General features: G+C 39.8%; 1 protein-coding gene across 1 annotated transcript in view; it reads left to right on the top strand.

The window, feature by feature from the left end:
* Nucleotides 1-25,272, top strand: part of tenm4 (teneurin transmembrane protein 4) — a 154,341-nt gene that overhangs the window by 12,779 nt on the left and 116,290 nt on the right. Inside the window, 1 exon segment of the mRNA XM_022189084.2 lies at nucleotides 24,378-24,664. Coding sequence (XP_022044776.2) covers nucleotides 24,442-24,664 — 223 coding nt within the window. The 5' untranslated portion in view covers nucleotides 24,378-24,441.

The raw sequence follows: 25,272 nt of genomic DNA, 5'->3' as shown, positions 1-25,272 counted from the left end.
TCCATGGATGTTGCATTGATCGTCAGGAAAATGCAAATTACAATTATGCATAGAAACACGGTGTTAAAACTGCTACAAGTGTGCGGAAGATTTCACGATGCTGGTATTTCAATCAGTTTCTCGAAGTGTCAGTGAGCATTGATTGGTGCCACAATCAGAATGTACAACAACATTGCACTTTGCCACTGTTTACTAAATGTCATTTTTCAACCCTAAAGTTCTTGGGTTGTTCCATGTTTTCCACCCCAGCTTACGTCACATATTGGTCTGATTTTGGATATCTTTGTTGCTCCAGAATCCCCTCTACTGTGCATGCTATCCCTGTCCTGATATCAGCAGCTGTAGGTTTACTCTAAAAAGTTTCAGTCCTCATCAGAGAGCCAATTTAAACCTATCATGGGAGCAGAAAGTCACAGATGCATGAAAACTACTTAGCATATAATATATCCTGTCAGTTTTTTTTTTTTTGACTGTTGAAAATGGGGGTATTAAAGACAGTATATTTCTGGTGCAAACCGACCCACGTTGTTGTTCAGTGCAAAATGTGTCAAAGTTTGCTATATGTTAGAGTAGTAGAGGGCTATTTTCTCCCAGCAGTGCGTTATGTAGCATATGGTGGCTGTGCATTTTTAGTGTGTTCATTTATTGAATGAATATACAGTGTGACAAATACAAAAAAAACCCTCAATATTTGTTGGTTCAAGGTAGGTAGAATTCTGTGGGCTTGTGCTCGACACAGAAAGATGGATTTGTTATGTCGGTGTATTATTTTTTGTTCCTTCTGTGTAGTAGGTCAACAGTAACACTGGTATTAGCTTTGTTCTTAGATGTGCAGACATCACCTGTATGGATGCACTGGTACCAGATTTTGCTGTAACAAAAAACTACTTTGGCCTCTTTAATATACTACTGATGGAAATGTTTTAATGACAATATGCCGCATTATATATATATATATATATATATATATATATATATATATATATACATAAAACTTCACGTACCTATCAACCTCATTTTCTGAATCATGGCTTGGCCTATTTTCAGTACAGCAGAGAAAACAGAAAATCACAACAAAAAGTGGATATTCAAGCACCTAATTATCCATAATTTCATCCATAATTTCGCAGTGACTGTTAAAGCACTCAAATGTTTTATATTGTCAGTTGAAAAAGACTCTTAGCTGTTTACTCTCAAGAACTGAATAAGTAAAATCGCAAAAAAAAAGAAAAGACAAAGTCCATTAAGAGAAGTGCAACATATTCATAATTAAGTTAAATTAACTGCTACATTCAGCAGTGCAATTTCAGATTTAAAAGTTGCACAAAATCATGCTGCCTTTCTCTCTTTTTGTCTTCCTTGAGGGCACACCAATCTTGAAACACCTTTCGTAGATTCGTCACTGGACTAAAGTGATGAACGGTGTGAGTGGAGATGTCGCAGAAGAGCTGATTAAAACTCAAAATGTGCTGTCAGATAAAATAATGTACATATTTACTAAAATCAGCGCAGGGTCTGTCTAGCTGCCAAGGCTAGCCCTACTAACATTTTATAGCCAGTGATCAACAACTGGTGTGCTGCCTAAACGTCACAGGTGGAGCTCGTTCTGTAGGATTTTCCAGCTGCAGAAATATGTCAGTTAAATAGACTTCTTATGGTAATTATTTGACTCACAGGAGGTTGCAAACTGAGCAAATTTCATGGCGAACCGAATGTCGTTTACTGACTGCTTTGAGAGGAATGCATGTACCATTACACCCCTAGTTATCATCACGAGCTATTCCTGAACAGATTTCAAGTGGATCATTAGGTTAGTTCATTTGGCTCGAGCATATATTCCGAGCATTTGTCCTCTAACTCACAGTACAGAATGCCTCAAGGTTATGCAGGAGAATGCTTTCAGACAGACCCAGTCTCCATCAACAAAAGCAGTTAGTTTCTCAGCCCTGATATGTCCATTTAACACCAAACAACGAAGTATGTTAACATAGCTAACCTGACCTGCAAGATATTGTAATATAATTTATCTGTATAATCATTCCTATATTCTTCTTCCATTTCCTTGCATGCCACATTAATACTACTGAATCAAACGAAATTGTCATTAATGGTGTGTAAAGATCTGGTTAGTTATCCCCCCACCCGTTACCGTTATGAATTGCATGGAGACATGATTTAGTCGTCCTTATCCAAAGATTAAACAGTTGCATTCACTGACATGACTTCAGTATGGCAACCATTATGCAAAAGCCTCGTTCCCTCAGCTTATGGTATCCAAAGCATTCGTATTAATGGCATTTCACACCACTGAGGAGATAATTCCTGTGTGGTAAGGTGTAAAATTGAGCAGCTTTGATGTTAAGCAGTTTATTTAAGATTCAAGATGAGGGTGTTAATTAGTTGACAAAAATCTTTTTGGTTCTTGGAGCTTTTTTTCTTCCTTCTTAATCCCTCTGGCCTGAGATCGGGTTGCTACATTTTTCAGTTCAAAGAAAACGGATAAGAAAGATAACATGCAACACATGTAAGACAGTTTACCTGTAAATGCTTTAATTAAAATCAGTTCAGGCTTTACTTATTCACTCCAGAAATTGAGTCGTTAATGTCGTCTGGATGTCATAGAAAAAGTACTTTTCAGGAAGGAATTCATTGTCCAAAATGTAACATGCTGAAATAGTCTTCTACAATTTATATAAGCAATCATCAAGATACTCCAATAAATGGTGAAATTCAACTAGAACAGCTTTTTCTAGTCCTCTTGGGAATTGTAAATAAAAAAAAAAAAAACCCGAGTGCATCACGACAGCTAAATGCACAGCAAGTTGAGCTGTGATATTTAAGAGCTCAGGGAATATTTACCTTGACAAGTTGTCTAGGCAAGCAATTCCAAATGTGCTGTACAGGAGTACATACAGTACACAGCATATATAATTCCTAATGCTTCATCTAAGTACGCCATACTTTCATTCATACTGAAAAGAAAGGCCCATACATCAATTAAAGTGACATGTGTTTTAACTTAGTATTCCATTATCACACATCCTCTTTTTACCGAGTCAAGATGAAGATGTTTTATTTCCTGGCATTTACAGGGAATGCTTTTGAAAAAACACAGCCTGCATGCAGGGTATGCAAACTCTATTTACAGTAAATTTGTGAAACCAAGCAGCTAACAAGACAAAATATGGTCACACTGAATACAGAGCACTAATGCACCCTCTCTCCCTGCTCAAAATTCTTGTGGATCCTCTAATGGCAGATTTTCATCAGGCTGTGTCAGGCACAGAGCGACCATGATGACGGTGCAGACACAGCACTGCCATTGTTTCCACAAAACCGGCAGGAGACTGCTTACTTTGGCTGTATCGTGGAGATTAGATTTGTCCAAACCACCCTAAATCTCAGTGTTTCTTCTTGTAGCCGCTACAGTCGTAGTTGCTATATTTATTTCGTTCGTTTCTTGCTGTATGTATTGTTTTACCAATTACACTATGCTAAAATATCCAGTTGTAGATGCTTGTGACAAACAATCAGTTAGCGGTTAGTGTTTAACTCCAGATGTACTTTTAAAAAAAATCCAAAAGCTTCACAATAAAAGCTTTGTAGTGGTTCTCCAGTGGAGGGCTTTTATTTTGAAGCCTTTGCTCTTACAGAACACTTCATGGAAGCTCAAACAGCAGGGTAATAATAGTGGGCTGTTACCTGTTTATTTGAAAATAAAGGAATAAAGCAAATTCCAAAGAATAGCAACCATTTCTCTAGAAACAAACCAAGTGCTGAATTCTGAATATACTGAGATTTGACCACATATGTCGTGTCTAAGCGTGTTGCCAGTCCGGTCCCCATGACGTCTGGTTGCCCATCATGGTTTGGCACTTTTCCCAAGCCAGGGCCATTATGTGGCACATCAGAGTGGCCGTCCCCTACTGTGAGGATGCAGCGCAAATAGAAGTTAGTGCAGCACTGAAGCAATGTTGTGCCAAAACAGCATGACAGTAGTAGCCTAGCCACGCTAGACCCAGCTCTTAAGACACGAGGGTCTAGGAACGTTCGACAGGGAGGGAGGCGGGCTAAAAGGTTGTCTTTCAAATCACTCTGCAGCAATTGGGTAGGTATACAACCAATCAGCGCAACGAATAGGCTGACGTAGTTCCTAGAGCGCCGGATTGTGGCTAAGTCCCATTAGCTTCCCAACCAGTGGAGCCAACTGATATATTAAGGATTTGCCATATCCCATCGGCATAAGTCCAAATACGTCTTTCTTCTCAATGAAACACTTCAGTGCCGTCCTTTGTTTATCTTTCAAGTTGAATTTTAGCTTCAAATCTTTAAGGGCTATGGCCAAAGCCGAGTCGAAAGATAACTGTTTATTGTGCGCCGGTTGTTTCTGTCAGAATCGTCGCGCCTCTGTCGTCACTTCGTTACGCCCGCCTTCTGACTCTACACTTCATGGTGATTGGTCCGGCCAGTTTTAGGAGCATCCAACCTCGAGCCTTATGGAGGGTAACTAGACCCACCCTGGCAGAGAATTAAATTCGTTGCTGTAGGTTGTCTAGCACGACTAGGCTATGACAGTTGCATTTCAAAAGCAACTTTTCAAGCTCGACCAAAGTGTCATCAGACTGCACTGGATTCATTGTGCTTTTCTGCATTCTTTTCTGTTGAAAACCTCCATTTAACCATTGCTCATGAGATTTTTTTTATGCCATTCTATTTTATATTGCAGCCAACTTGAAAAAGATTTGAGTGCAACGTGACATTTTTCTCTGCGTAATTAAGAAAAGCAATAAAAGAATATCAGACTTTGTCATGAATTTTTGCTTTTTTTTAATGTTAGTTTTTAGATGTTTAACTACAAACACGTGAAGTTACTCAAATACAGTTTTGTTTGTTGGTTATCTAAAAGCAAAATCAATTTCATGTCCTGTATACCAGTCAAAGGATTAGTTGTGTTGGAAAAGCAGAGATGAATATTTTGGGAAAACAACCAGCTGTTCACAACAACAGTTTTGGTGCAGTGTTGGCACATCTCAGCGCTTTGGTATGTGTGTTGGTTCGGATCTGTGTCTTTGTGCGAACGAGTAAAAATAAGCGACGAAGGGAAACTGAGAAAGGGCAGCTTATAAACTGTTTGTGTCTAATTTGTACCTCGGCATCTTGACTAAGACATGACAGAGCTTGAGCAGGAGGCAATTCAAACAGGCCTGAGGGTTTTAGTCAGTATTTTTTTTGGTGAAATTGAATAAAACTGCAGTAACTGGCAATCAATATTTTGTCCCTCTACCTGCTCCTGTGAATACATCTAAATGGAGTTTGAGAAAGCTCAGAGGACAGACGATTTCTTCGGGACTTCAGTACTTTCTTGTCAACAGCTTTAATATATGTGTTAGTGGAAAATACCGTGCAAAAATGTGTCTAATGAAAAAACATGGTTAAAGTGTAGTGATGTAGAATATGTGCAGAGGAAATAAATTTGACATGACAGGATTTTGCCAGATGTGCAAACATTTCCCTCTGTTGTCATCGATGGTATTATTTTATAATGTGCTATTTTTCACAGAATACCCAGGTGTTAGAATGCATGAAATGCCGGAGGTGATGGATTGTTCTATCAGTTTGGACCAACTGCTTCTATACTATTTTATTTCTGATTGTATTCAGGGTTATTACATGAAAGCTGATTGACTTAAAAGCTTTGCATGTGAATTTAAATTTAGAAATTGTGCTTTAGCAACAAATATTGAAACAGTATTCTTTGATTATGAGACAATATTATCCTGTTATGTAGGAGATCAGAGTGTTCAATGACATTTAAATAATTTAAAAGAAGTTTAAGGAAGTGTCTTTTCAGTGCAAAATCATTGCTTAAGATCCAGTTCAAATGATTCCCTGAAATTCTTTGAGTGTCAAACATCAATCCAGGCTTGAACGGTAACTGTAAAAATGCTGCAATTTACTTCTTTGTGGATCACAGCAGTTGCAGTTAGTTGAATTCCAATGACAAATATTTCTCAATGGGTAATTTAACCGTCTGAAGACCACAATCTGCCAGTGAGTTTGACAGGTATGTTTTCTTTTTTATAAAATTACCAAAAAATGGAACATCTGTCAATAGACTTTGACTCCATCATGTCATGTGTGATGTTCACTTCTAAAACTGTGATATTTACTCAAAGAATCCAAAAAACGAGGATAAAAATGAAGAATTTGTTTGGGCTGCAAAGGGGTAAAGAGTACCTACACTTTGGCTGATAATCTAAGTAATCCTTTCACTGCCGCCCAGCATTTGCTGCATCTCCTGTTTGTAATATATATACTTATATCTGATTGCGTAATAGTGCAGTGCAACATTATTGAACCAGCGTTAGTATGGTGAGCACTAAGTCTTGTTTAACAGCTCTAATAGTTGACATTTCTGGAGTAAAATGTCTAAAAATGACTTGACCAATATTATGTATTTTGTTGATCGGGATACCTGCAATATCTTAAGTGTTTGCAACAATAAGCATTTGAGGAAAACATAGTTTTATTCAATGTAATGAAACAATTGATGATGTATCAGCAAGCAGAACGCAGATGAAGAAGTCGATGAACTGGCTAGTTAGCTGCTATAATGTGTTTCTTTTCTTGATTTAGTTGTTTGTGTTGTGTAGTTGTGTTGTATCATGGCTATTTTAGTGTGATTATTTTGACCTCAGATAACAGCACCGGGCTGCCCCATGATTCGTTACATTATCTTATTTACAGTAGCTGTATGGGTAATTTAGCAATCATCATTACATTAGATAATGTTACTATTTCATTAGAATGAAATTACATAATGCAAATTTAGGTGACTACATGTAATGTGAATCAAACTTTAATGCATTATCTCATGTGAGCATGATATCTGTCTCAGTCATGCCGGGTAGATTTTAATCTGTAGTAGCAGTGGTGACAACAATTCCCACAATCCCAAGCTACTATGCAACATCTTGAATGTGCTTCTTTTCTTATCATTTTGATTGAGAGATCTCTGGTGGCAGAAATTACACACTGTGCCTTTTAAGATGAAAAAAAAAATGCCAGTTTTGCCTTTAATATTTCTTTATTCTTCTGAATGTTTAACAGTTTTGAATATTTTACATCTAATTTAGTGTCATTTATGGTTGGATAAGTGATGTTTAAAACTGTTCAAATCATTTGAATGGTTTAATTAATTGAACAGCCTTTAGGAAGAAACAATAAGTTCAGCATTGTTACTGAGCATAGATGGTCCTGTGCATCGGCATGACCTTTCACACAATATTGCAATCTATTCTTGGATCAGAGAACATATTCTTAATTTCACAGCAAGCTTGCATTTTCAGATATCCTACGTGCAGGCTGGAGTATTTTGCTGTCGTTTTGATATGTAGTACATGTGCACTGTTGAATAAGTAATGGGGTTGCCACAGCACACATGCATTAACAGTGTAGATCAACAGAGTTGCTCAATGCACTTCAAACCCACTGACTCTCCCAAGTGCCCTTACAGCCTTTTCCAGTTCGAAGCATCTGCTTTAAAGCTGCAGAAAGTATTTTTGTGTAAAAATACATGCAACCTATCAGCCTAAATCATAAAGTGGCAGTGCGAAATAGAAGAAGCCCCAGACCCCCTCTTACTCTGGTAAAAAGAGATAGCAGACCAGGAGACTGTGAGAGAGTAAAAAATGAGTGAGCTGCATGCAGTTTATTGATGTAACTTCATGAATGTTTATGTAACATTTTTCTTTTTTTACATCAGCCTTTTATCTCTACCAACCCACAAAATCCGTTAGTGCAGCTTGAATCCGTGTTAGTTCTGGTGATCTTCCTGTCTTCATATGTGCTTCACAGGTAATGCCGCAGTCATGCATGTGCTCTGCTGTAACATGGTGGATCCCGTATGTCCGTTGACTCCCATGGACATACGGGAGTCAATTTTTATGTAGAATCTATTGTTAAAGTCACTCCACATTCATCTGGTTGCAGGTTGTTTTTTTTTCCAGGAGAACAACATGCTTCAGAAGCTGTCTGCTCCCAAAGCATGTCCAATGGAAGCTGATTTTAGAACTACATTGTCAAAATGTCACATTGCAGGTAGAAGATGCAGACATAAAGCCAGGAGTCTGTGTGGCTCATGTGGAATGTCTGCTTGTTCAGGATCACCTTAAAGGGTTAGGAAAGCAAGCAAACAGTTTCCACAATTTTGTCCCCTTAGTTTCTGAGTGCGTGGTGAAAAAGAACAGTTTTAATCAGGAGTAAAAGAGCTCTGGCACATTTCTGTCTCTTCTTCTTGCCCACTGTTCCACCCACACGCTGCCTTGTGTCTCTATTGCTCGGCTTCTCTTTGTTCAATGCAGTGTTGTGTAAAATGACAACTTGGTGGAAATGCTTTCGTGCTTTTTGGGCTCATCTTAAAGCAGGGGGGATTTTGCATTCCTCCTTTGAAGTTTCCTCTTTCTTATTTTTGCTCGGCTTCGATTGTACAGCAATATGAGCAAGCAGGGAAGTGTGTAGTCATTGTGCACAGACCAGCCACTACCACGGAAAATTTGCTTTCTCACAAATAAGTGCTCTCCAGTTATAACGAGGCTAGTGATGGTAATTAATAGTGATGTACTATCAAAATAGCATAACTGTAACTTGACATTATACACATTTAATGAAATATTCTAACCCTATTTCTTCACCTGTCAGTAAGTTTTTCACTTTAAATGTAAAACAGGTGTCAAATATTATGCTTTTATACATGTCAAGCAGTGATGTGTTAGTTGTCTACACATACAGCAGGTTTACTTTAATCTCCTGCTAAGTCCTGGTTGTGGCAGACATAAGTATTCTCAGTGTGCATACAGTATTATAATTTAGTGTATCGTTTCTCTGCAAATCAGTTTTTTAATTGTTGGTGCTGAGTTGTTAATTGTTCACATTCCCCCACTGAAATAACCCAGGGTCAGTAAATTACAGAAGTCTTAAAATGGCACACACTCCCAGAAACAATAAAGACCAGATGGTGCTAAAACATGCATGTTTATCATAAAGGCGTGTTGTGTTCACAAGGCTCAGTAGATGCTATTCTGAAGACTGTGCTGCAGAATGATGCGATAATAAAAGGTGGAGAATGAAAAAGAGGCAGGGGAAGGTATGAAAAGCCTCGGCTGGGCGTTCTGTCCAGGCTGTGGTAGCGCTGCTGTGACTCAAAGCCATTAGTTACCTGTATTTTCTGTATCTCTGAGCCTTCAGTATTCCGGGCCAAACACCTTTTGCGACTGTATGTGCGGCTCGGTACGTGCCTGAGTGTTTTTGTCTGTGGTTGAACACAGGCAAAAACATCAAAGGAGCTTAGGAGATTTAGACCATGATTGAGAAGGCTGCTCTTGTGCTGAGTTGGAGGAAAATCACTGCTCTTCTATAGTACGCAGCTTGACCTATAGCAGGTGTTATTTATTGTTATCAGCTGACAAGCCCATAACTCCTGTAGTGATTTATTTTTATTAGTCAACATCAGTTCAAGGACTTGATCTTGCTCTGTGGGTTGGAAACAGTGCATGCCTGTGAAAGTTTTTTTTTTTTTAATTTTTTTTAAAAATTAACTGACTGTAGAACAAAATGAGTATCAAAGCTGTGCTGGAAAAAAAAACAAAAAAAACTGTCTACAACAGGCTTTTTTCATCAGTCTCATCAGTTTGAAGCATAACATATCAGAGTTGCTCTCATCCCAATTCATTCATATATTAATAGTTGTCTAAATAGCTGAATCATTTTGAAGATTTAAGCCACAAATGCATTATTTTTAGCTAGTCAGGTGACAGCTAACCTGATATTAATTATATACCAGGAGGATAAAGTTAAGTTTCAGATCGTGACCTAGCCTGTTTCTGTCAGCAACACCTGGTGTGATCCTCATAGGAGCTCCTGCTTTTATAAAAAAGTACCTTTAATAGGCAGAAATCCAAATCTCCTGCCTGCAAAATCAAATAAATCTTTTTCATCTATTTCATAAGGGTAAAATACTTTACACTGTAAACCAGCTTAAGTGCTCCAAACATGCTTGAATAGTTCTCTTCCCAAAAACACATTGAACTGGCCTTTTATTTTACTACCGCTGCCCTTGAAATGCCTCAGTAAATGGAATGTGGATCACTTGAGTCTGGTTTAGCAGTTTGTGGTTCTAAATAGTGCTCATATTAAGGGCAGAAAAGAGGAAGCAACATATTTTGTAAGTCGAAGATGTTGAGCATTGAAATATGTGCTGATAATTATGAACTCTATGCCTAACTATGTGTGGGATTGTGCCTTACACCCACAACCAAATGCATGTATTGTTGCTATCTAGTCCATGTTGTGTAAGTGCACAGTGGGGTACAACACATTATTCTTCATAAAGAACACTTAGATTTTCCTCAAGCGAAATAAGATTCTTACACAGAAGCAGCTACAGCATAGAGAAGATATATGAATATTTTATATACTGCATAGTTATGTGTTAAGATTTACAGTACAGACTTATAGTATAGTTACAGTTGTGTAGGCAGCATTAATAATTGATATTCATTTGGCCAAAAAACATAGTGAAATCAGCCTTTCGCACTTTATTTGAGACATAATGTCTCAATGCTAAGCTGCTGGAAGTGTCTGTCTTTCTGGTTGTGGTGTGTTTGGTTTGTGTCCTGTATTTAAATACGGCTCCATTCAAGCATCTATTGATCCGCAAACCCTGGTGCAGCCTTTGTGTTTAAGTGATTTGCCCGAGTTCATCTTGTGATTTTTCATGCTGAATAAAGAACAGGAATTAACTGGACTCAAAAGTAAATCCTTGAACTTGATACATTTGGTTTTCTTCTATTGGAAAATGACATGTTGTGGTGGTCACTGCCATCTAGAAAAGCTTATACTTCGTTGCACGCAGTACCAAAACCACATTGAGACTCATTAATTTGCCTTATAGTTCTCTATTATGCACAGATCTCAGGCAATGTTTTTTTTGTTATATTTCATACTGTTTTTATACAGTGTTTTGGACCTCAAGTCAAAAAAAATTCAATAACCATTAAACTACTGGCGTTGTGTGAAAATGGCTGTAAAGAAAATGCATCCATGTACAACGTAAGTTTATCTAACAATGTTTTGCCACATTGCTTCTTCTGTCCTTACAGCCGTAGCTGCTGTTTAATCTAAGTAATAAAATAATCTATTGTATCTACTTTTTTATTTTTTGTATTTCTGCAAATTAGAACCACATGGAGCTGGAGTCTGTCTGCATGCTCTCATATGAAGGCAGGGCCTGAGGTTTACATTCTACATGTAAATTGGGATCACATTCAAACGGCTGGCTAATTTTTAAAGAAAATACCAGAGGTGGAAGAAAAAACAAGCATATACTTGGACAAGACCCAGAGCTAATGTTGCTGGAAATCTCAGCAGTGGCCTTGGCTCTCAGATGTGCTTTTATCTTAACACAGCACAGAAAACACAGCGCATGAATGGAAAGGCTTTAAAGACATTTTCAAAGAATCACCATCGATCTGTGTGTTTCTTCATAATTTTCCGAGGAACTGGCAACGAGAAGTATTGACATGTAGCGTGTCTCAGACATTCAAATGACAGAAAGAGTGTTTTTTTTTTTCACTCAGTTTTGCGTCAGGCAGCAGTGGGAAGAAAGACCAGCGTAAACTCTGGGATTCTCTCCTGCTGTCAGGGAGTGGTGAAACGCCATCCAATGAGGATTTAAAGGAAACCCCTGCTTGTTTCCAAACTTGTTAAACACAGAGATGGTGTTAACATGCTTTGTTCCAGCACTAGTGCACAACCCCCACCTACACACACACACACACACACACACACACACACACCCCTCCTCCACTACTTTACCCAAAACACACACCCCCCTTTTAAAGTTGAGTAAACCTGCAGAGAAGCAGTGGAGGGAGCTTGGCCCTGATTTCAGTGCAGCGGAGGAGCCAGGGGGCCCAGGGGACACTCAGGTTACCAGCATCGAATCCTGCAGTATTAGCAGGGCACAGTGAAATAACAGCCTGCCATCTGGAACCTATGCTAAAGCCATCCCAGCCTTGCAGCGCTCAATCACACTGACCTCAATTAAGTGTTATTTGTTCAGTATTTTTATTCACTTTTTCCTTTGCCTCCAGATCGTTCCGTCCCACGTTGTAATGAATGCTCCCTAACGCACTGTGTCAGATCTGGAGCGATAGTTGGAGTTTAGGTTTTCTTTACCGGGTCCTCTGCTCTGGATGAGCGTTCCCATTAAACTTTAAGCAGGTCCACCTCATAAGAGGTTTCAGGAGAGAGCACCTTAAGTGCGGGGGGATAAAGCTGGTCTTTGTGCCGGGGAGATGCTGCATGGTATGCAGGGTTAGAGTGGCTGTTTTTTGGTGAGACTTCATGCTCATGACTCAACATGGTCTTTCTTGACCCCACTTTAGCTGGAGACAATGAGTGCACTTGAGAAGGTCTTCCTTCTTTTGAACCTTGCTGCTCCACACTTTCTGCGGTCCTCAGGCAAACGTGTGCTATGTTTTCCAAGATCGGCTATGACAAAGTTTCCTGAGAACAGTTATGTTCTTTAAAATGCTGGTAAATAATGAATTATTGGTTGATGTAGAATTAATTACATTTACATTCTTCGAAGGGCACATGATCTCTTTTAATCCCCAGATGCCATTAAATGTGCTTTTTCTAATTACAACTATTTTTACTGGGGATGCGAATTAAAAAGATCATATAACATTAAGCTTAGACTAAATGGAAACCCTTTTCTCACTGTTATAATGCATAATATATATCAAAATATATTCAGAAATGTAAAAAAGTAATTCCCCATATTCCATTTACATTTAGCTTTCAAATCACAGTTGTTTTTACTGAAGATGAGACTTAAATGAATCACAAGAGCTTAAGTTTGGACAAAACTGATAATTTTTCTTACTATTTCAGAATAAACTCTTAGAAATTCTGAACATTTTTTAATCATTTACCCACTGATTAAACTCTACTGTCCAGTCTGACCTGTTTTGTTTTCTACAATTCTTTGACGGGTGAATTGAGTCAAACCGGTCAGAATTGTGAATGCCGCTTGAAATGGATCCATCTGGGTGCTTTTGATTTGAAACACAGCTCTGGACCGTGGCAAAGTTGGTCACTACTCTGAAATGAATTTAAAGCATTCGTGTTCTAGGTACTCAAATCCTGAATTGGTCTCCATGGTCGCATTACCCTCGTAGTTATTACACTTTCAAAAAAGTCAATTTTAATGGAAGTTCATTGCCACTTAACTTACTCACAAATTAGATGTGGTCTGACTGGCAGCAATGGTTGGACTCCCTTTAAGCTGGGCCGAGGTTGGCAGCATTTTAAGAGACATGCCCACAGGAATGCTTCCATCCGGCTTATTCTTTTAATAATGTCGATGCGATTGGGAGCATTAGCTCTTAATTGGGGTCTAATATGGTGACTTTTCAGCGTGTGTGGAATTGTTTTTTGAAAGATGATTTATGAAAAGTGTATCTCTGTTTCACTGTTAGAAAAAAGTCGTTTAATGTCATGTACCTTGAAAAAAAAGAGTCTATGTGAGCTACAAAGTTCACAGACGATGATGATATTGATCAAGTGGCCATAAATAAAGGACCAGACATCAGTTTCATGTATCTGCATTCCTCCTGTAAATAAGATGTTGTTCTCCTTTGTGGCATTCTGCGTTAATGGCGTCTCTTCTGCTTGGAAAGAGATTTCTTCAATTGTATAAGAATTCACAAGGAATGTGTGAGCATTTGGTTGACTGATGATTGATCTCTTCCACACTGTGCGTGCAGTAGTGTCATAAATTCCTTTTTTTTTTAAACCATTGCATCTACTTCTGACATAATGCACAACTTTTCAGTGCAGTTTTATCATTCAAATTTCATAGTTTTATGCTTTTCAGGTTTCATGCTTTCTCACTCATAAAAATTTCATTGTGGCTCCAGAGGTCTTTTTTTCTTGATGCAGGCAAAATATGCAAAAAGTGGAAGAAAGGACAGTTGAAGCTTAGGAGGAAGAAATGCTACTGCTATCCTAATGTCCATGAGATAAACCACGGGGAATTGTTTGTTGCGTCGTCCGTACAAGTCTAAGCCGATGAGACAATATTTGTATTTAACCCGATATGGTATTAGTCACACATCCCATGGACTTTTATTTTATTTTTATTCATTCCTTCACGAAGGGCGAGTTTTAATTTTAACACTGTCTATCTCCTGTGCCGCAGTCGAAACATGTCAGCTATGTCCAAAAGAAATGAGGGACTCTGTGAGCCTCTCTCTTATCTTTATTTACCTTTTGTGATGAGTGAGCGCTGGTCAAAAAATTGCCTGGTGCTGTGTGCCATGCTGTCAGCGCGTCACACTGCTGGTCGGGTGCCAGAGATGCCAAGTAGATAGAGGCTCTGCAACTGGCATTTTGAATCCTCCACTAAATATCCCCTGCTATCAGTGACAGACATCAACGGCAGAGTATGCTTTTAATGGCCGCAGAGACACATCTTAGAGGACTTCCCAAACAGGTGACACAGGGAACACAGCGGGAGGCTTCTGAAGGTGCTCTCTTTTTATAATGCTCCCTGTTTGCGTAGATTTTCTGTCTGTAGTGCAGGATATCATAAGTGCTCCGATATGGGTGGCATGTTAAGAACAGTTAAGCCAGTGGACACAGATCCCCCATAAATCAAACTGTCCTTACATTAAAAAAAACAGGAATATACAGGGATGTAAGAGTCATGCATGAAAACCTAGATCACATTTTAGAATTTTTGCAATAGCTTAATGTCAAAATGAAAAGCACATTTTTATTCCCCAGCCTATGTTGTTAGCATTTCCCAAACAAGAATTTTAACTCTGAAAGCAGTGTACCCCTTTATCCATTTTGTTAATAGATCCATTAAGCAGCATGGCATGAGTGGAGTGTGGCTGCTGTGTGGAGCGCAGGATGACGTGTTCATTCTGGGTAATTTATTACCCAGGGTGTCGCCGGGCAAGGCGCTTCTGACAGATTCTGTCTCACTGGGATCACCTCAGCCAGGCTTCCATGGGCACTGCCTGCTTAGCAGTGACTCTAGCATGTGGCGCTCACATCCGCTGATGCAAGTATGATGTAAAACCCTGAGTGCAGAAAAACAACGGTGAGGATGCTCATGGTGTGGTATTCTATCAGCCTGGCAGTGTGTGGGGTAGCAAGCTAAAAGCACACCTGTGGAGAGGGAGAGGGTAATCATATTTACCCCCGGTGTTATAGGCACTTGCTGGCTCTCATATGGTTTTTATTTATGGAAGTATCCTTTTCTGTCTAGGGCCGAGCCCTGATTAGATCATGGATGCTGATTGTGGCCTAGAGCTGTAGTGATCAATCCTAATTTACTTGGAGAATTAAATTTATATATAGGAGGATGCCGTGCCCTGCCCTGATAGATGAAAGGGCATTTCCCTCTTCTGCATAAACAATCAAAATGTCATTAACAAGGAGACAGCACGTATCTGTGATCTTAGATACTGTTTTGCTGTGCTTTTTAATAACACGTAGCATTGGGCTTTCACGAGGGAATGAAAGCTGCATTAAGGACTGATAGTAGATAGGCCAAAAAAAGAAAATGCACAGCCGCCTGTGCATAAGGGTTTGTGCGAGCCTCAGCACTGCCTAATGTTCAGCCATTGGGATCAGAGAGTGCAGACCTCTGGTGCCTCGGAGGCAGAGGAAGGGGATTGTGCAGGTCAACACAGCACTGCCAAGCTACCCGTCAGCCATTTCATGTCATAATCAGTTAGGGGCAAATCAGCATACACCAACTCTCAGCGCCCCAGGAAAATCCTCTTAGGATTTTTGTCTGCGCTGTAAGGATGGCAAAATGGATTTCTTTCTTTGTGCTCTATAAAAGGGCATGTTTTTTTCATATAAAGGAAATGTAATGTTTTGATGTTCTGTTTTTAACTCCGGCACTCTGTGTTTACAGTAGACCACTGCAGCGGCCACGCCTTCTAAAAAATTGCATCTTTATAGCCGGAGCTGTCATCCGGTCGATGATGAAGCTACAGAGTGATTAGCCCCACCCAGAGGCTGCTGAGATGGGAGATGTGGGAGGTGTGTGGTTGTCAAAGCAGGGCTTGTGGAGATGACTCAGTTAAGCACTTAGAGTAAGATCATTACCATGCAGGAACCCTTCGTCTAGCTTTGCTGCGTGTGCTGATTTTTTACCGGTGATACTGAGCAGACGCTGGTTTTTATTGTCTCGAACGCTGTCGTGTTTTCTGCTTGTTTTGCATCAGGTTATTGCACGGTTCTCGTGTTCGTATCTTCTCGAGCCCCAACTGTTTAGCGGATTCATTTTGCAAGGCAGAGCTCAGATCCATATTATTCCTGTTGTGAGGAAACCTAATTACTCTCGTTTATGTGATTGATTGATGGTTTTGCTGAATACAGGGCTTCCCACAGTTCACTAGTTCACTTTGATCGAGGGGAGGGGATTGGCCTATGTTATGGATTCTTGTATTTCTGCATATGTAACATTGTGTTTCCTGCATCTTAGTTTCATTAACATAGTTCTGCTTAATCAGGTAGTCAATCTATTTAGTTTTCTTTCTGGGTTACACTCTTATTTTGCCAAGAAACTATAAGTGATATTTACTAAAGAAAAGGAAGGTTTAAAGTAAATGGCTTGTTGTGTCCAGAGGGAGGGACTCCTGTGATGGCGGTGGTGATCTGCAACTGGAGGACTGGACTCCATCTGTGATCTTTGCAGTACGCTTTCTTTCTCTGGGCCTGCATGAGTTATCATGAAGAAATCTATGGACCCCCATTGTGAGCGAATTGTAATTGGTATCCAGCAGCACAAGAGCACTATCTCATAGTCTCTTTGCAGGGAGTTCTTCCACTCAGAGCTGCTCCTTAAGAGCGTTGTGGTGGCCATTTATTAGCTTTGGCATCCCAATCTGTCGCAGGGGAGAAGAAAAAAGCAGAGCTGGGGATTTCCACTGGGCACCTGGAGGGTGGGATCACACTTTGAAGAAAAGTATGGATTCGATGGTCTTATTACAAATGGACAGCAGTTATTACTACAGTCATATCAATGTATGCTGGAGAAACTTCTGCAGGAATTTTGGACTGCAGGTGACAACAGTCAGTTCTTTCTGAAATACACGACTAGATGTGATGGGAAACCTAAACCGAAGCAGTCTCTAAATGAAGCGTATAGGCTTTTTCTTTTTCTGTTTGCTCTTTATCGTATGTCCTCTGTGTGTACAGGTGGAGCAGTGATTTACACGTCTGTATTTGAAGTTTTATTTCTGTCTGTCTTTAAACAGATGTGCATTAATTACATTTCTCATGATTTCATTGTGTTATTTTAACACTTACAACACAGTGTTATACTTCAAAATATTATTCATGCACCGTGTTTGGATCCAGCATTTGCAGGATCATTGGTCGCATTACGGTGTGATCATATCTGTGACTCATTTTTGTAAATATTTGATTTCCAAGAAACTGCTGGTGTTTAATTTTACTATTTGAATACAATGTCGACAGTGTGGAAGTCACCTGCTTTCATTTCGGTACCTTTAGTACTCTTCAGAGTCTTTTAAATTACCTAGGCAGCCTAATCTCAGGGTTGAATGGAAAACTAATAAAGTGCTGGAGAAAAAAAACACAACAAACATTAGCCTTCACCTCGTTTTGCATCCTTTAAGTGGCAACATCAATTCCATGATTACTTGTGAGGCCAACATGAAAGAAGGTGTGTACAGTTATTTTTATAAAAAAGACCGAGGCAAATCACATTTGATGAAGTTGTTGCCATACACAGTACCTAGAAGGACCTTTTGTCATGCAAAGACAAACATTTAAGCATGTTGACATGTAGTGAAGCTGGTTCCACACAGATTTTAGCTCACTAACCTGCCACCTGGTAATTTTAGCCAAAAAATCAAAACAAACTTTGAGCCAAATCATCGGCTCGCTCAGCTAAAGCGGCCCCCAAAAAAACACTAATTAACTGTGTCGGTTAAAATCTGCTCAGATGGCTAAGTCATACACTTATAAATTTAATCAGCCGTTCCCAGCCACTGTTGCCAAATAGCAAGGGACCTCCACTATGGCTGCCAGGAAGCTTATAATGTCACCTGAAAGATGGCTGCTGAATATATTGCTGGAGGATTTTATGGTCCAAATGGTGAACTGGTGGAGAAGATGGAGTCACGCAAGCTAATCATGGAGCAGAAGACAAAATATGGGAACCTCTCTTACGTACACCAATATTATTGGCTCAAAATATTGGTTGTCATCCTTTCTTTACTACCAATAACTGGCATTGGTAAACCAATGTTAGTTGATCACTAGAAAGTGCTTCTAGTGAAACATGTTTACATCAGGGTCAATTATTGCAGTTTTGGGGACATAAACAAATGTTTGTTTTCATGTTTTATGCATAGTATTTCAATACTGTGGGCTACAAATACTCCGTTCTCCTCTGTTGTACTAGGGCCAGTGGCTGAAATCTCAAAGGGAAGCATCTCTTAACCCGTTGTATGAGACTCACATACTCACCATGCTGTGAAAATGCGTGTTTTTGTAATTCCACTGAACCAGGCCTTAAGGCATGGAAGCAGCATTTCAAATATTTTTTTTTCAGCGCATCATTTATTTGCAACATTTCGGTCCCGTAGACCCTCCTCGGGCTACAGCTGTAAAGCCTCAAATATTTGTAACAGTGACTTTGACAGTAGCAAGTTTACAGTAAGTTGATTATTCCTCAGCTGGTATTAGGTTTGGTTGCACTGCAGGCCAAACTATAAATCACATTCGGGTCTAGCCTTTGCAGGATAATGAGCATTAGTCGCAGACTAATGAGACGCAGGTCACCACCGGAGTACTTCAACCTAGTGGAGAGGTCCTCTTTTGAACCTGCGAGAATGTCACATTTATTTGTTGTCTCTGTTGTTCTTCAGGTCTATAGTGAACCTTATGAGCACACCTTGCTTGTGTTCTTTAATTCAGTTTAGCATATGTAGCTTTGGATCAGCACTCGCAGGCCGTTTTTAGTTTTTTGCCAAGGTCAGCATTGTACATCAGTGCAGAAAGAATAAATCAACCGCTTCTCCCTGTTATTTACCAGGCTGGTTTAAAAGCATTACTCCATTGGCTGCTCCACCCTGTCAGGACTAAACCTTGAATTGCTTAGAGTGATTAGTAACAGGGAGTGTGCTGCTGCGCTGGTCCCAGGCTACTTTTGTTTATGTTAAGGCTTTTACGCATTCTGTTTAATGCGCTGGCGGGGCTCGCTTTTGATCCCAGAAGGAGGCGGCTGCTGAGATGCCCCTCCACCACCACCGCCGCCACCAGCACGGCCCCTCTCCTGCCCAGCTTGAATTAGGCCTACCAAATTCAGATCTGTTTGGCAAGCCATTCAGCCCCCCTCCCCACCCACTCACATCCACCCAAGGCTTTTTTCTTTCTTTCTCCCCGCCTCTATTGAAAACACACCTTTCTGTTGACTGAGGAGGCTTTTCTATAGAGCTCAGGCATGTGAAAATTTTCCAGAAAAGAAGTAAGTGGTGCCTGTGTGGAGCGCTCCTTGTTCTCAATAGACCCTGTAGACAATGTTCTTGATATCTGCCCAAATTTCCTCTTAGTTGCACTGCAGGCTGCTTGTGTGTGTAGATGTTTGTCTGCAGAGTTGTGAAGTTATTGCCATGACTGGTTAAGATCATAAAAAAAGGAGAAATTTGACACATTCTTACATGGGTGCTACCGTATTTAGTACAGATACACATGATTCCATTCATTTTTTTTGAAATTGTAGTTAAAAGCTGTGAGTAATAAAAAGTTTATTAACATTAATTGTGCATCAAAATATGAATCTAGTCTCCCTGAACTGAAAAGCTATAGTCTCATGTACAATGTAAGGCAGTCAGTTTTCTAAAAGTGTCATCACTCATCAGTAACACAACATGTCTCAGTGTTTGTGATCAATTAATTAAGTGATTTCACAAGCGAGTAATCTGTAATCATCTTAGATTATACTCCGAGGGATTTGGCAAACATCGTGCTTTTGTGCTACTTTGCTTTCTGTGCTGCCTAAGAATTTTAGTTCACGTTTAGTCTTGGAATCTGCATGGAGAAATCTATGACATGTAAAAAGCAGCCAGCAGTTAATCATAATGGAAAACAGGGTTGTGCAGAGAGAGAGAGAAAGAGAGAGAAGGCTAGATTTATATGCACCAGCACTGAATAGCAATTCTCAGCACACTGTTAATTGTTTGATGGATAGTACACAGCCATTTGCATTTATATTGTACCCCAAATGCCTCCCACCTATTTAGATCCCATATTTAACTCCTGACACCGGAGCAGTGGCCACAGTAACTGCCTCAAAAATCCGAACAAGGCTTTTAACAGGGGCTTCTGTAACCCACTGTTCACACTGCAGGTGGTTCGTTTTATGGGCTGGCTTGACAGATGTTGTGTGGTGTAAGAGACTACCATCGAGCGTCGAAGTACTCCTCTGCAGCTACAAAGTTTTCCGCCCACTTACATTTTTATGGCTTTGGAATTGTCTTCTATATCATTACTTAGATTTTGGGAGTTAAAATGTGCTGATTATCCAGAATTAATTAAATGCAATTAAAAAAGAAACGCCGAAAACTTAACATAAATCCCAATTCTGGGCATTTGTGTGCATGGATGGACTTCACACTGACAAATTCACATCATATTTACAGCAGGTATAAGCATTATAATTTAGAACTCAATTCAGGTATATTGTAAAGTCAATATATTTACATTTTTTGATGTTGGTCTGATAAAACAAAGAATTTGAAGATGTCTCCTTGGCCTCTGTGTACTCAGGGTGTTATTTTTTCCTCTCTCTTATATTCACTGAAAGAATAAAATATATTGATTGATTACAAGAATATATATTTTTGCAGCACTAAGTGCTCTTTTTTCTGTTATGCTATCGTAAATCATCTGAGTGTGTGTATAAAAGCAGGGCCTCTGGTGACTTTGAGATGCGAAAAAATCTATAGGGACAAAGGTGATTACATTATATTAAATTGTCATGACAATAAAAGCTTTAGAGAAATAATAGCCTCTGTTGAAGAGAACCAAAACCCTGAAAGAGATTGAACTAGCTGACCAGTCTATGAGATAAAAACTGCTGGTTTTATCCAAATGGTACTTGAGGTTGCGTGGATGGTTACTTTCCTACTGAAAAAGGCTTTTCACTGCGATTACATGAGCTCTGCCTTCTCTCTGGTATATTAGACTTGCTTTAATCTCTGGTCATAGGTGGTGAAATCTAAACCACAGGGTGAAAAAGACGGACTATGTGCTGATGATTTGCTGTCTGTAACAAATTGAACGTTTGATCTGCTGTATGTGATGTATTTTCACTTTCCTGAAGTGCCAATTAAAGCCCTGTGTGATATGAACTCTTTCTTGAACCTGATTTTATCTGTGAGGACCTATTTGGAGAATTTATTGGCTGATTGCACTCTTGGATGCACCATAGAAACCTTGAGGTCCAGAATAGATCAGGTAATCTTTATCCAACTTCGGTGATCTCATTATTCATAATGTTTGAGTCTGCAGTCACCTCTTGTACACTTCTACCAGGCTCCTATGCATCATTGTGTCTGATGGCTTCAATTGGCAATTCATTGTCCAACATTCCCTGCAACACTTTTTGTGTAGAAGCTCATTATTGCACTGCTTACAGCTGCTATACATTTGCTTTACACCCACAGACAAACCTGACTCTACCCCGGCCAGTTGTAGACAATGTAATTGAAAACTGTGGAGTCTGCAATTGCTTTAAAGAGGAAAACAGACCATCCGTCATTTCTTTTGTCTATCCAGAGAGACCTCAATTGATTTTGGATCATTGCATAGATATGCAGTTAGCATCTTTTTGGCACCGCTCGAGCTCTGCAGCTCAGGTTTAGGGAGAACTTTGTCTTTGAAATAAAAGCGTGATTCTTATCTTAGTTTCAGAGATTTCACTCCATGGCAGTTAGTTTTCACTGGTCTTTGTAAATAACTTTTTCCGAGTCTTTGTGAGAATGTACCCTCATTAACCTTCTCCTTCACTGCTTCAAGACACTTCTTTTAGTCCCTTGTGTCTTGCTGTGAGGATGATAATAACACTTTAAAAATAGTGCTTGTATCACGTATTGCCTCTGTTTCTTAGTGAATGATGAGACGTTTTAGTTAAATAGAAGCTTTTGTTTATTATCCTCACATACAGGTGTATTCGGTATAGAGCAGTGGCGACATCTATGTTTCGGCACCTTTTCTCAGGAATTAAATTTAGAAGCTTCAACAAGAGCAACAGATTTGCTCTCTGGTGCCAAAACACAATGATAATGTCAGATGTAGCTAAACACTGTTTAGTTTTACAGGGTGTTTTTAGTGGAAATTCTGACAGCAACACCCAAGGTGGGTACAATTCCAGGACAGGAGAACATTCGCATCCATTTCATCTGTCATTTCGATGGCCTGTTCCCTCTTCAAAAAAACAAACAAAAAAACTCCACTTTGCTTCCCATGGTCTCCAAAGTACATCTCATTGCATACTAGCTGATTAATAATGAGGAGGAAGGGCTGTGCATTAGAGAGATGACCAAACCACTGAGCCCCGCTCTTTGGAAACAAAAACAATACACTTTACAGAGCATTCTTGAAACTTTAGAAAGCCGCTTGTTGTCCACGGCCTCGCATTTGCATAGCAGCGAGGATCTTGAGTAAAAGGTAAAAATTAGCAACTCATACAAGCTGCGTCTGAGATCTTGGGAAGCAGCTGAAGTGCTCTTGTGGCATCGAGCAGAGTGGGAGCGATCCCCCTACCCCCCACCTCACCATGTGGCGGAGGTCCTGGTATTGAGGCCTCAAGTCATTAATCACTGGGATCTTTTCAGCTGTCAATACACACAAAAAGAAACCCCCCCAAACCCAACAATGGTGTCTGAATTTAGACGTTTTTTTTTCCTTTACTTGGTAAGGGCAAATATAGTTCACTAAGGATTATTGTTTACTGTTCTGTCCGGCACAAATCTCATACAGTATTCATAAAGAGCTTATCTTGTGGAAAAATCCTTGTCTGAACAACACAGGCATATTGTCAGTAAAAACTCTCCGATTTGCCTGGATTAGTTTTTATCTCTTTTTCAGAGAGCCGTGTTCCCTTATCCAGTGAGTTGCATCCCATTTTTGCCTATAGTAAAATACATTTTCAAGTGTGTGCGCGGGCAGTAGAGAAGCAGCATCCTGCAGCATGAATGATAAGGTGTTCGGCTCGTGATGTATAATTATGGATATATTATCATTACACTGCATTCGGTGAACGCAGGAAAATACATTAAATTGCCTCAATCTAAATTCCTGTGTTGAGTTCTTGAGCATCAAAGTAAACAGCAGTGAAGCCTTTAATAAACTTTACACGCACATTGACATTTGCTAATCCCGCTCGATATCTTTAAACCTCATGGTCACAGTGAATGAGCTTTTTGCACGGCATCATCAGTTAACTACTGTAATATTGCCTCTCTGATCTATGCCATGTTTCACTGAGACAGCGAAAGGCATGTGTTTTTTTTATCTTCATTTTATTTTTTTGTCTATTTTTACTTCAAAAATTTGCCCTTGAAGGCAGAAAATGAAATGCGGCACGTAGCTGAAATGCTAAAAGTTCCTCTCTATATTGATCTTATACTCAGTGTGCTGTTTGGCAGTTGTGGTTTTATGTTGCCGATTTTAATCATCTCTGCTGGTTCGGAGTAGTCTCAGATTTGTTTGGCCCCTCAGTCTTCAACCGGTGATGATTTGTAACTTATAAACAACACAATTCATGGAAGGACACATGCCACTTTTACAGACGCTGGAGACGCCGGCGTTTCTATACAGCACATAAAGTGGAATATTTGTGGGAGACTTGCACCGTAAACTTTATAGGTGCAAGATTTGTTGTACCATATTTTATTAAATCCAATCCTGGTGGCTCTTTGTGCTCTCGCTGTGTGTGCTGAGCCGTGCATACGCAGGTTGGAAACATGCATTTGCATTTTATGTATTCCTGCACTTGCTTGGCTAAATGTGTGTGTTGTATTTTCAGATGATCAGATTTTAGTGTCAACTCAGAACGTGCCTTCTGAACTACCAGTTCATGTTTGCAAGTGATGCATTTTTGAAGTAGACATGTTGCAGTGTCTTCACTTTGGTGTGGATGTTAAATAAAGCCAAAACAACTGATGAATGAATTAAGAAAGAATTGTGTCAATGCTGCCGTCGGGGCATTTTTTCATGCACACCTTTCTGTCGTTTGTGTTTCTCTCCTGCAGAAGCGCTCAAACTAAACTGGCATTGTAACCCACATTTGATTTTGAAAAGAGTGTGGAGGCAGCCATGGAAGTGAAGGAACGTAGACCCTACCGCTCGCTCACCGCCCGGCAGGACTCAGAGCGCCGCTACACCAGCTCCTCAGCCGACAGCGAGGACGGCAAACCCAACCCCAAATCCTACAGCTCCAGTGAAACACTCAAGGCCTTCGACCATGACTCGAGGATGGCGTACGGGAGCCGTGTCAAGGAAATGGTTCATCACGAAGTGGACGAGTTCAGCCGGCAAGGTTAGACCAATACTGTGCAATAGAACAGAACGGCATTGGCATCACAAGGTTCGTCTATAACTACATTAGCAGCGGCTGAGTATTCGTTAAAGGGCGCTTTACGGGCTGGTCTTAGCACATGCATCATTGTTTTTTAATGAGGAGTCTCTTCACATTCACATTCAGTGACAGTAGAGGTCACTCAGCATAACCTGACTATTACCAGAGGTGGCCAGGGGTTGAACTTACAGTGACAGTGTTTAAAAACTGCATGGGAGACATGCGCACTTTCACCTGCTCCTTCAAATGTATTATTGATCGTCTAGTTCACCCCAGATGTGATGGCACAGTAGAAGCAGCTTTAAATACAACTAAAGCACAGGTCTTGAATTTTGCTTTAAAATAAATGTTTTATCACAATGACAAAGCCTCTAGGGCCTCTAAGTGGTGCATTGAAGGGAAGAAACAACAACCTTGTGTGTCTTTGAATTATTAATGACATTTATTTTTTCCCCACAATTAGTTAGTGAGGTTCTTAAATCATTAAGATTTGCAACTTAAGGTTGTGATTCTAGTTTACTGGATATAGAACCTATTGGATAGAAAATTGTGTGTATAAAAAATAAAGA

The sequence above is a fragment of the Acanthochromis polyacanthus genome, chromosome 13, assembly GCF_021347895.1.
Source record: "Acanthochromis polyacanthus isolate Apoly-LR-REF ecotype Palm Island chromosome 13, KAUST_Apoly_ChrSc, whole genome shotgun sequence".
Classification (NCBI taxonomy): Eukaryota; Metazoa; Chordata; class Actinopteri; family Pomacentridae; genus Acanthochromis; species Acanthochromis polyacanthus.
Note: the sequence above shows the minus strand (reverse complement) of the source record. Positions and strands in the feature narration are given on the sequence as shown.